The sequence below is a fragment of the Anas platyrhynchos genome, chromosome 4, assembly GCF_047663525.1.
Source record: "Anas platyrhynchos isolate ZD024472 breed Pekin duck chromosome 4, IASCAAS_PekinDuck_T2T, whole genome shotgun sequence".
NCBI classification, from domain to species: Eukaryota; Metazoa; Chordata; class Aves; order Anseriformes; family Anatidae; genus Anas; species Anas platyrhynchos.
The window spans coordinates 29,804,612-29,817,608 of record NC_092590.1 but is presented as its reverse complement, the minus strand read 5'-3'; the positions used below and the strand labels follow the sequence as shown (position 1 = coordinate 29,817,608).

At 35.8% G+C, this 12,997-nt stretch overlaps 1 protein-coding gene across 4 annotated transcripts in view; it reads right to left on the bottom strand.

Annotated features, from left to right (window-relative positions):
* Positions 1–12,997, bottom strand: part of DDX60 (DExD/H-box helicase 60) — a 47,549-nt gene that overhangs the window by 2,058 nt on the left and 32,494 nt on the right. For 3 of the 4 annotated variants that reach the window (XM_038178341.2, XM_038178340.2, XM_038178342.2), the window contains exons 28-36: positions 11,780–11,932; positions 11,079–11,183; positions 9,622–9,822; positions 8,357–8,461; positions 6,878–7,016; positions 6,224–6,345; positions 4,944–5,091; positions 2,581–2,723; positions 1,426–1,577 (exon numbers count right to left, since the gene is read on the bottom strand). In XM_038178341.2, the coding sequence (XP_038034269.1) occupies positions 1,426–1,577; positions 2,581–2,723; positions 4,944–5,091; positions 6,224–6,345; positions 6,878–7,016; positions 8,357–8,461; positions 9,622–9,822; positions 11,079–11,183; positions 11,780–11,932 (1,268 nt within the window). Of the gene's footprint in view, positions 1–1,425; positions 1,578–2,580; positions 2,724–4,943; positions 5,092–6,223; positions 6,346–6,877; positions 7,017–7,624; positions 7,821–8,356; positions 8,462–9,621; positions 9,823–11,078; positions 11,184–11,779; positions 11,933–12,997 lie in introns of those variants that run through there. The other variant, XR_005265403.2, reaches the window with a different exon arrangement.

The window sequence follows — 12,997 nt, the reverse complement described above, 5'->3', positions numbered from 1 at the left end:
CATTTTAATAATACTTAACATATAGAATCATAGAATATCCTGAGTTGGAAGGGACCCTTAAGGATCATCAAGTCCAACTCTTGACACCGCACAGGTCTACCCAAAAGTTCAGACCATGTGACTAAGTGCACAGTCCAATCTCTTCTTAAATTCAGACAGGCTCGGTGCAGTGACCACTTCCCTGGGGAGCCTGTTCCAGTGTGCAACCACTCTCTCTGTGAAGAACCCCCTCCTGATGTCAAGCCTAAACTTCCCCTGCCTCAGCTTAACCTCGTTCCCGCGGGTCCTGTCGCTGGTGTTAATGGAGAAAAGGTCTCCTGCCTCTCGACACCCCCTTACGAGGAAGTTGTAGACTGCGATGAGGTCTCCCCTCAGCCTCCTCTTCTCCAGGCTGAACAGGCCCAGTGCCCTCAGCCGTTCCTCGTACGTCTTCCCCTCCAGGCCTTTCACCATCTTCGTAGCCCTCCTCTGGACACTCTCCAACAGTTTCATGTCCTTTTTATACTGTGGTGCCCAGAACTGCACACAGTACTCGAGGTGGGGCTGCACCAGCACAGAGTAGAGTGGGACAATCACCTCCCTCGACCTACTAGCGATGCCGTGCTTGATGCACCCCAGGACACGGTTGGCCCTCCTGGCTGCCAGGGCACACTGCCGGCTCATATTCAACTTGCTGTCTACCACGACCCCCAGATCCCTCTCTTCTAGGCTGCTCTCCAGCGTCTCATCACCCAGTCTGTACGTGCAGCCAGGGTTTCCCCGTCCCAGGTGCAGGACCCGGCAGTTGCTCTTATTGAACTTCATGCGGTTGGCGATCGCCCAGCTCTCCAACCTATCCAGATCCCTCTGCAAGGCCTTTCCACCCTCATTCGAGTCCACAACTCCTCCAAGTTTGGTGTCATCAGCAAACTTGCTCAAAATACCTTCTATTCCTACATCCAGATCGTTTATAAAAATATTGAAAAGTACCGGCCCAAAAATGGAGCCTTGAGGGACCCCACTGGTGACCACCCGCCAGCCTGGCGCAGCCCCATTTACCATAACCCTTTGGGCCCTGCCCGTTAGCCAACTGCTCACCCATCGTATGATGTTTTTATTTAGCTGTATGGTGGACATTTTGTCCAGTAGGATCCTATGGGAAACCGTGTCAAAAGCCTTGCTGAAGTCCAAAAAAATCACATCAGCTGGTTTCCCTTGGTCCACCATATGGGTGATCTTATCATAAAAGGAAATCAGGTTAGTTAGGCAGGACCTACCCTTCACAAACCCATGCTGGCTGGGACCATATGGGACCATATGGTTAATTCAGTCCCTACATTCTGGAAGGAGAAAGCTTTAAAGACAAAAAGATATGTTCATGTACCATCATGTACCATATGGAAAACAACACTACTATGTAGCTTCACTAAAGCTGGTAGTCCGTACCAGTTATCAGTTGTCAAGGCAGTCAAGGAACCATGCTTATAAAAGTCCAGTGCATATGCATTGAGTGGCAGGCGTCGTCCTTGATTATCATACTTCTTCAAGTGAAGCATAGGGCAGTTTTTGACATTAATTCCAAGGGAACGTAGCACTGCCTAAACAGAAAAAGGAAAAAAAAAGTGCTGAGTAACTATTGTGTTTTTGTTGCTGCATCTGTTGTGTTAAAACTTGCAGCTTCAGCCACACAGCTGACAAGTTCCATACTTCTAATACTGGGCCACTCAAAAACTCTGCACAAGTAGAGGTAGGCTGTAGACACAAGATAATTTGCTGAAGTGGCTTTTGCTGCTCTAGGATGCTCGTAATTACAATAAATAATAAAAATATAAAAATACAAAAAATAAAAAATAAATATAATTTAACTAGGCCACTTGTTTACTCATGAGTTTTAGACAAAGACTTTGCCGTATGTACAGGTCATGTATTCACACCCTCCTGCTGATACTTTGAATGTATCAAGCTTATGCATAGCACACTTCCCAGTTTCGATAACTTGATTTTTCTATTTTTTTTCCTAATTATTCATTATGTGGTAATGCCCTAATGCTACAAAACCCATGTAGAAGGTAACAGCAAAATGCAAGCTAACAGTAAACATACCAACTTCTATTACAGCTTACCTAATTCATGTTAGATAACAATCACTGAACTCCTAGTAAAGGTGGAAATTATCAATGCAATAATGCATACCTTTAGTAGGATCCCTGAGACTACTGTGTGATTGACTTTAAAAAAAAAAAAAAAAAAAAAAAAAAAAGGTGAAGAAAAGCAATCTGTGAAGCTAAGTAGCTTCAAATCAATAATTCAAATAATTTTAGAGCAATTTACCTGAGAGCCAAAAGGAATCAGACTCTTGCAAGAAAGCAAACTATTTATGGATTTTTTTTCTACAGCTACCTATTCCATGTTTTGCACTATGACAATTTGGTGCTGCTCACTCTTTTTTTGAGACTTTTCCATTTGTTTCTCCTAAAGAGAAACACTTGAGTATACTGGAAATATATATATTTCCTACATGTCAGACAGAGGCAAGAAGATTGTAGTAACTATTTTTATTAGACTGTAATAAATTTCTACCCCTCATTAAAAGTAACTTACTTTATTAACATTCTCTGCATGAAATAGATCATCGTCAACCATTCCAGATAAACACGCAAAGGGTGAGATAGCAGATATGCGTTTGGTGTTGTCCATCAAATAAGATGCTAGTTCAGAGCCATGCCATTTTTTAGTTGTAAAATCTAGATGGGAAGATTGAAATATAACATAAGCTATAATACAGACACATGATGCCTTCCCGCAATGAATTTTAGAAGAGATTTTCAGTGTGGTTAGACGATAGGAAATACAGCTAATCTAAACTTAAATCCTTCATGACAGATTTCTTTCTTCTGTTAAGAGCTTTTAAGTGACTGATCATAATATGCAGGAAAAAGCTTACTAGTGGTGAGTGTAATGAAATCTAAACATCTTTGTGACTTAAACTGTTCTCCTCAACTCATCCATAGGCAAAATAGCTAACACCATACAGCTGTGCCAAAAACAATGGAATGCTAGTATCAGAAGACTTACTTTATATCCTGCATTGAAGAACAGTTTTTTCAACTTGTATTCAGAGGTCTTAATAGAGACCCATAATAGATTTAGCTGCTATCTTCTGGATTACCAGCCAATATTTTCCATGAAGCATGGTGATCTAAAGAATGTGTACTCAACTGAGGCCACATTCGGGCTTAACAAGAACTCTGCTTTATGCAACTCCGTACAAATTTGTGTTTACAACAGCATGGCATTTCAGATGGCTTGTGGCCTGCCTATAATAGCAATCGATAGCAGAAGATCTGACTGGTTTTTTTTGTTGTTTTGTTTTGATTTTTTTGTGTTGTTTTGTTTTTGTTTGTTTTTAATGTAGTTCTAGGTGGTTTTGTTTGTTTGTTTTCCTAAGTAAAAACTTTTTCTTTCTTTCGAAGTTGTTAGCAATACTTTTAATCCTTACACTGCAACAAGTTCTGTTTTGTGTAATGGTAAGTATGCTGTAGCTACACTCTGTGATTCATAGAAAATCACAGCAATTTTACATGTTTTTTCACAGCCTCACCCCAAAGTTGGTGCAAGTCCATATGTCTATACCACCATTTCTTTGATCTTGCATTACTTTTTCTGTGAATCTAATGCAATGTATTTGTTTCTTTCAAAACAGTTTTAAAAAATGAGGAGAATACAACCCAGCCTGAATGTTATATCTTTCATTTTAATAAGAAACTTTACCATTAAATTAGAGGAGGAAATTCAATTTCTATGGTTCACATCCTGGATAAAATTAGCACTTGTAATACGAACATATATAAAAGAATTTGTCTCCTGAAAATGCAAGGCAGTCCATGTACTTATGCTTTCCTCTTGATTTGGAACACCATCATTCTGTGATTTACAGCTTTTAATTTCCTTTTTGTTCAGATAATGTATCAAGGTGTGGGGTCTCCCTATTGTTAAAATAAGCAATCTTAAATCGAAAATGAAAAAGCAAGGTTTTGCTATAGTGTTGCTTACATGATACCATCATGCAGCACTTACTAGTGCTGTCTATTGAAGAACAAAGCACAAAAATGGAAAATGTTATTTACCACCAAGCTACGTAGTATTCAATCTTCTATATAGTACTCTGTCTTGTTTTGGATTTACCTTGTTTATGTGGTAGCTTGTAAGATAACTGCTTTTTTTTATTTTTTGCGCACTAAATAAATAACTGTACCAAGGTAGGAAAAAATGAGGAATAAATAGAGTTATCTGATATATTCTAAATGCTTCCTTACTGAAAAAATATGTTTGAAGTTGTGTTGTTTTTAGAGGATGTAGGCAATAGTGGTATATTGCATTGCTTTTACATCTTCTGTCCAGGAAGTAACTATACGTAATAGTTACATATTTTTCTCCCAGTTAAAATTCATGTCACTTGGTAATTTTATACTAATATCTTCTCATACTGCTCTGGTCGCTGGACAGCATCTATTGGCATAAGTAATTTAATTGATTTAACACATGGTACAATGTTCTTTAACTGTTAATTCAGTCTTAGGGCTGTTCAGATACTGAAAATCTAACCTTTTTAAGACTGAAAGCAATTCACATATCACAGGCATCTACAAATGTCTTCATAATTATATTTAAAAAGGCTTTTAATAAAAAAAAAAAAAACTTCAAATTCTTTAAAAATTATTCCCCTTATTTCCACTATAAATTCATAAAAAAATACCAACTAAAGTGATCCTTTTCCTGTACACAACTTCTATATTGTATACAACATTTGTAAAACAAAAGTAAAATAGAAACTTTATCTCTTTATTAACATATCTGAATTCACTTTTTCTCCTTTACCAAAAAAACACCTTTCCTAATATACTCAATTTCATAAATGACGACTATGCTACCTCCCCCCCCCCCCCCCCCCCCGAACTTCCTACCTGTCTTTGACAGTGGAAGTCTGTATTCTTGTTCCTTATCTGCCAGTTTGGCAGTTGTCAGAAGAAAATGAGCAAAATTTTCCGCAACTTTGGTGTTGTACTCATTTACAGCATCTGCAAAGTCTTCTGGCAGATCTTCTAGGAAGACCTGAAATAACATGCCGTTTATTGTTTAATTTGGGTAATTTCTCCAGAAGTGTAAGTTCTACAGGGGTGCATACATAAGGTATTAGTACACAGACAGAGCAGTAGTTGACAGAGGACTACAGCTCCAAATTTAACCCAATTTGTCAGTCTGTTTGACTGAATTCTGATTCATGGATCTTAAAGAAATACAAACATCAATTTCATGCAGAAAAGACATGGAGAAAGTATAAAACTCCTAGAATTGCAGAGAACTCAGCTTTATTATTTAATGATTAGTTAACTAAAAGGGGACTTTTGGAGTGTTGCCTTTCCCAGCTCTCGTTTTGCATATCTCAGTGTTGAAAAGGTTCCCTGCCAACATGACAGACCCTGGTATTTTGCTGCCATTAGCCACAGTAGTGCAGTAATCCCTCTTATGTGACTGGCCACTTTTCAGAAATTTGTGATATTTTTTCTTCAAATGCTTCCTGGAAACTGGACAAAAAAGCATCTTCAGATGGAAAAAAAATTCCTTTGTTCTTCACAGCTGTGTCTAACAAAGCTTTAAGGGTTTGCATGAAAGAGACAATAAGAATATGTTACAAGTGATTCACTTTCTGCCCATACCAATGGTGGGTTAACTTAGTGCACAGCTAATATTAATGCTCATCTTAGCAATACTATCCTGCTGTTGGAATATGATAGCCCTAAGCCTACGGTGCCATGCACTGCAGAGAGCATGTTGGTGTCCTTACGAGTCTTTGGTACCTGGCAGAAAAAGCTACAGCTCCTTAGAAAAAGACAAAATTATATTACAGTGAGGAGAATAAAGTAAATTCCCATATGGCAAAAAATATAGTTGGGTTGTATTGTATAAAGAGACAGTGTGTTGTCCATAACTTTAGATTTTGAAATATGACAGTAACACAACATCTTTAAATAATTCTTGAATAATTCAGTACTTTTCATTTAACGTGACACACAATTGCTACTTCTATGGTTGTATCAAGGCACCTTTGCCCTAATCCAGAAAGTATAGCTAGCTGCTCACCTACCAGACATCCGCAGTGAAAACACACTAGCCAACAAATTGAAACATATTCATTGAGGTGGTACACAACATAAGCTACAATAAAGACCAATCATTTATCTACCTTGGATTGGTAAAATTTGTGTCTCAATGTCATTGAGCGGGCCGGAAGATACTTCTGCCCAAACAGATTTGCTAGAATAAGCACTAGCTTTTCCAGGACATCATCTGAAAAGTCATTTGAGCCTGTCAAAACAGTAGGCACATAGGTTAAATATGAAAGTTTACCAAAAGCATTTTGCTTAAAATAACTTCCAGCTGCTATTGTCAGGAGAGATTATAACAACACTATCCAACATAGTTTTGCATTTGTTTACGTACTTCAGCTTATCTGCACAAAATGGATTTTACTCATGTAATATGACAGTAGTAGTAGTACTTTTGTTAACTTGTTGATATTCAGAGTGGTCATCCATCTTATTTACCACATGGCATTCAAATCTTGCTCTGCAGTCATAATTATTAGTTTTTCCAGATCAAATGGACTTTTCTATTTACAGCATTCTTTTTATCTCATAATTTTTCATAAACAGTACATTTAGGTTCATGGTATTAGTATTGCCATGTGCGTGTTGGTTTTCTCAGACAAAACACAAGCACTTGAAGAGTGTGTATAGGCACAGACCAGCGAAATGGGGATGAAGGCTAGCAGAGAATTTTAGAACCATTGGGGTTACAGAGGCTGCCACAGACTTAGGATGCATGGCATATTATTTACCTTTAATTGGCTGGCACAATTTGTGGAATAAACCTTTCACAAGAAAACTCACTAAGACAAAATTTGAAGGTTCATGATAGTGTAAGTGAGTCACAAGTCCAGCAAATCCTACGGGGTTACCTTCTTGATCCAAGTAGCCCTATTTAATTGAAAAGCAAAATAAGCTTAGTTGTGAAAGATGAGCTTGCATTTGACAAAAATATAAAATAGTGGCAACTCAAAGGAATAGTCCTTCAACCCAATGCATAGGTACCTACTCAGTTCCCCATGAAAGCCAAAACTTTGTCAATACTGAAAAAAGAAGACACCAACTATTTGAGAATTTCCATGGGAAATCTTCATCTCCTGGTGCAAAGCATAATTACTGACTTCATAGCTTTAGTGCCCATTTAGACCATGTTGCAAATCACAATGCATACAGTTACCAAAGAAAGATTTGATACAACTTTCATTCAAAAAAAGAAAATCCAACTGTTCAATGGGATAAAAGCACACAAACTCAGCGAATAAAACTCTATCAAAGGCTATAAATTCCATGACATCCATGACACCTGTCCTGGCAGAGAACACTCTGCATCACACCCTGGAAGAAAGTAGGGAGTACCAAGATAACCATCACTCTCTATAGTTGCTTTTTTTAATGCTCTTCCTTAAGAAAGATATTAGAGACAGCATATAAGGTACATCGGCCTGTTTTGACCAGTTCTTAAACTAACTGTAACTTTTTGGAATTATCACTAATCTCACCCTTAAACTGACTTGAAGATGGGGTTTCTCTTCAATGGGATTGTTCAGGTTTCACACATAGGGGACGCTCATCAGAGGCAGAGCAGAATCACTGGGCTCCTAACTGGAAGCAATGCTGGGAAAACTGGACTCAGATGATTCATAAATGTAATCACATTATTTATGCTTCTTCCTGTCTGTAGGCCTGGCCTATAAGCTAAAAAGGATGTTACGCACCAAAAAAAAAAAAAAAAAAAAAAATCCAAAATGGTATCCGTTAAATTGGAATTATTACAATGGAGAGATACAAAATAAATTTTCGATTTTCCCTAGGAGCTATTTCCTAAATTTTTGTTAGAGGTATAATTTCCTCCCAGCATTTTGGAAATTATGTTATTCGTATTATATTTTAAACCTCTAACATTTCACATCTGTGTATATTTCAAATATCTGTATAAGCAATATAAATGCACAACTCTTATTCTCCTGATCAATGTGCGATCATATAAACCATACCATGAGACTTTCCCAGTTTATCGCATAAACTCAGAATTAACCCTGGACTTAAAGAACCTTAATTTAATCTGTTTTGTTGTTTCCAGCAGAAATAGCCTATATCTATGTAATACAAAATACATGGTTCTTAAATGAAAGAGCACTAACACAAACAGGAGTTCTTAACATGTTTTCAGAATCTGCGCATAAGCAAACCTGTATTTACAGACAAACATTCTGAATGAGTTAAAAACATACCTCTTTGATTAGAAACTGCAAGGAAAACATAAAATAAATTTTTAATATTTCAGCATGTCTTTCATTTTTGAAAGTCATCAGTGAGTGCTTCAACACTGACAATGCCTGATGAAACAAACAAACAAAAAAAAAAAAAAAGATTAGAAACGCAAGGGAATGTCTGTATTGGAACAAACAAACAAATTCAAAAATCAGCTTTTATGCTTTATTTGATCAATCACTTTTCAGGCTAAAAATGTCAGGTTGGAGGTACTGTTGGATTTTTGTTATTTATTTATTTAAATTGAAAGCCTAATTCTTGGAAGTGCTTGTGAAAATGTACATTCTCTGTCTGTCAAGTATATGTTAATTTTCTAAACTTATGCTGAGGTTTGTAAAGATGATTACATAAAATTCATATACTTATTCATATACTTATTACATGAAATTCTATAGGAAAAGGATTTAAATAAAAGTTTGCATCATTAAATTAAAACCATTAAATTTGCATCATTAAACTAACCATTAAATGATTCCTTACACTTTAATATCATTTTAAATATTTAACACAGTTTACCAATTTACTTTATTATCTTAAAAAGTTGACCGCGTTTATGTCTGAATTCCTTGAGTCCTTAAAAATGTCTATATGCTGGAATGGATCTAGAGAAACAGATCAGCTGGATGTAAGTTTCTGAATAATTACAAGAGGAGATCCCTGAGAAGTTTGTAATCATAATCATGGACTGTTTACTTAATTTACTTAAGTCACTACATTAAGTGGCAAGAATAAAAATTTTTGATTCCAGAGATGATGGATTTCATGCTGATGGATTGTGTGCTGATTTCAACAAGCAAGTAATATGTGGCATTTTCACTTTGTTTCAGTTGAGAAAGGAATTCATAGCTCCCTCTTCTCTACAGAAAGATATGTTCACATCTTTTCCTCAAATAAAGCTGAAATTTTAAATAAATTTAAGTTTTAAGATTTTGTGATTCTCCAAGTTAATGCAAAAATTGTATACAACAGTCAGAGTAAAAATACCTTCCTGATAGTAGCATTCTGTTGGATAATAATTTTTATTGCAAAGAATAAATGCATGAAAACGGACAGGGCAATACATCAGAGAAGATGTTACAGGTACTAGATACTGTATAGAAGCATATGAGATTTCATTTGGAGACAGATTGCTTAGTTTTGAAATGCATAACTCATGTTAAGGAGATATTGTTCAATTAAACCAAGTAAGAATTAATTAAATTATACTACAAAAAAAATATTAAACCTTTGCACTGGCATCTGCTTTGTCATCAGCCTTCGCAGCCAACAGCATGAGTCTCAGTATTAAGGTAATAGTCAGAGGGAACTGGCCTTTCAGTTGAGGTACGTTTGATTTGATAAGTCTTTCAATTTTGGGCAGTGGTATATCATAGAAGAACACATTTCCAATCATATCATGTCCCCGTCTTCCAGCACGTCCTGACATCTAAGAATAAAATCTTCATGTTATTATTTAAATAACAACATTATTAAAATTTTTGATAAAATACACCTAAGTTGTATATACTGCTACCATCTACACAATCTTAATAAGGTATTTATGCAAAATTATTCAAGTAATGTATGAAAAAATGTACCGTATTTAGCTGATATAGCTGGTTTAAAGTTTTTTGTTTGTTTGTTTTCCTTTTACCTTATTTTCATGAACTTATGTATTTGTTACAGGACCTAAACATTGGAAAGGATACTTACGGTCTCACACATCTGTTTAATATTTCTTCAAGGTAATTTATACCTTATTTAAAACCTATATATCAGCTTCATTTTCAAGTTACATTTAGCTTTGTATTATTTCTAGGGCAGAGGGAGCTTCAGCATGAATGCAGAGGAGAGAATGCGAGTAAGAGCACAGGGAAGTTACCTAAAGGTACATGTCCTCGCTTGGATCATCCCTTCTTCATCACGTCCATTGTGCCAGACCTGTACTGGTACTTTCCCCTTGTACCAGACAATGTGACAAAGCTGCAGTCATATCATTTATGTACAGTAGAAGGGAGATGCACATAGGTCTGTTTGCTGCACAAATCCACTTGCTCTCTGACTTTGAGAGCTACCTGCCAGGTGACGCTATTAGCAGCATCTGGCTGACACAGTCCTGAGCCAGAGGCAAACTTGCAGTACTTTATTAAAATGCAGGTTTGAAAAGAAGCAGAAAAGCAGGAAACAGGCTAATGAAGAGTAACGTTTCTCAGCCTACCCAGTAAACTGTCACATGACTTGAGGCGTTCTGTGTTACTGCGTTTGCACACAGTACTGCATGGCATTCCACAACAGAATTAACTCAAAGGTCCTAATTAATCTAGTCAGCAATCTTTCTCCTCTTTGCTACATCCCCACTGAATTTTCTTACAGCATATTTTTCACTTGTGCAAAAAATGTCTAGAACAAAGAACTTCTCTCTAATGACTCTCATAACTGAAAACCAAGTGCCACTAACTCAGTGAGCAATTGCAATACTTTCAATGCTGAAACAGGTCTTTTGACTATGCACATTGTTCATGTGTTGTCAGTTCTGAAACATTAGTAAAATCACGCTAGCTAAAATTATTATTGTCACCAGAGTAAACAGATAAATCTCTGAACATATCCAGAAGTATATGTAAATGACATTTTTTTCTGAATTTTTGTGATACCATCTACTTTCTACTCGTAATAGAAACTGCAACTGTTCTATTTCCATACCTGTCTGTAGCTCAGTGCATCCAAATAGACAGAATCGTCGGCAAAGACAACAGATTTACACGGCATGTTGATTCCTAGAGCAAGTGTTGAAGTAGCTGTGACGACCTATAAAGTATCGAACATGTTTATTTGTATGAGAAATGGTAATACCAGATTTTAAAAAAACAAATCTATCTTATATCAACAGAAATTTTACTATTATTTTTCATATAACTAAAGTTTAATCTGATTAATTTAAAAGAGCTATGAAAATACATTAATTTCACTGTTTAAATGTAGATTAAGTGTAAATTATATACACATATAAACAGTTATAAGCTTTAATATCTTGGAAGTTTATACCACATTTTTTGAAGAACAAATAGAAATAACATTCCATCAAAAGAGTGCAAAGTATCATGGTTCTATATAGTTCAATTCACTAAAACACTTCTGGTTGTTTTAGGTCAACATCTTTTAACTGTTCAGCTGCTAATCTGAAGGACAGTAACTCTTAGTTAGAAATTAAGTTCTACAGCTATCAATTCACTTAGTTCATTTTATTAATTTGGAAACTGTTATGTCAACATTTCAAGAATGAGCTTGATAAAGTCAATCCAATATATTCTACCACTAATAAAAGGTACACTAGACATTTTTAATTACATGTATAGAGAAAATAAAAGAAAAAAAAAAAGAAGAACTGATCCTGATTTATCAACCTTGATATATCCCAGTCTGAAAAGCATCTCCACTGCTTGTCTCTGCTTTATGGACATAGATCCATGATGATATCCAATGCCCCTCCGTGCCAGCATTTGCTGAAGATAACCCTTTCTTTCAAACCTAAGTCGATAAAAAATCTTCCTCAAAGTCTACAAATAAAAAGAATAAGTACAAATACAAATAAAATACAAATAAGTACAAATACAAATAAAAGTATTAACCACAACCAAGTATTGCCAGTGAAAAGAGAATAAAAGTTCCAAGTGCTACAAAGAAACATACCTGTTTAAGATCTTAGTAAACTTGAAGCTCAAAGTACATAACTAGATGTAAACCATCAGTAGCTTCATTATGGCCAGAAATTCAGGCACTTCGGTATATTTTTATACACTATCACTTTTTTTCACTATTGCAACAAATGCCATTACACAGTCCCAATCTTCAAACCATGCTGCTAGTTGCAACCAGACATGGCAAATCTTCATGTCCTTAGTTTTTCAACTCAACATATGGTTTTATGACCACATACACCATGCCACTACTTCTGAACAAATTCCAAAGTAGCTATGCAAAGATTATATTCTTTTGCTCTTGTTTGTCATCCCCCCTTGGTTCCATTTCACATAGTTATGAGCTTCCCTTTCCCAAATTCAGAAATAGAACTAAATTAAGCTTCTTCAGTGTTTTCTGAACTTCACCCTGTACCTAAATGCCATCTGTTCCAAAAATCCAAATATTTCTTCACTGTTTTTACCCATGTGCACCTGTGGGAAAGCAATACTCTTTTGATGCTGGCTGACAGAAGTCTAAAAATGCCATTGGGATCCCAGGTTCCCAGGATAGGAATCATGAGAATTTTCGCATTTGCTCCCAATATGCAACATTTACCTCTCCTTCTAGAGATGTAACAATAAGCACAAAGCATTACCAAGACACTTCAAAAAAAAAAAATCTCTGAAATAAAAAGTATGTATCACAATTACATTTTTATTTTTTTTTTTATTTAAACAAAAGTCATGGAGAGACAGCTTTGTGAACCAGAGTCTTTTCTCAGGAACTTTAGATCAAGGCCCATTCACCCACTATTGATGGAAACTACATCATATAAATCTCCTTCATAAATTATTCCTTAATTATTTTGTATACAAATATTGATGACATTATATTTTTGTATATAATTAATATTGGTTGTATACATTAATATTAGTGATAGA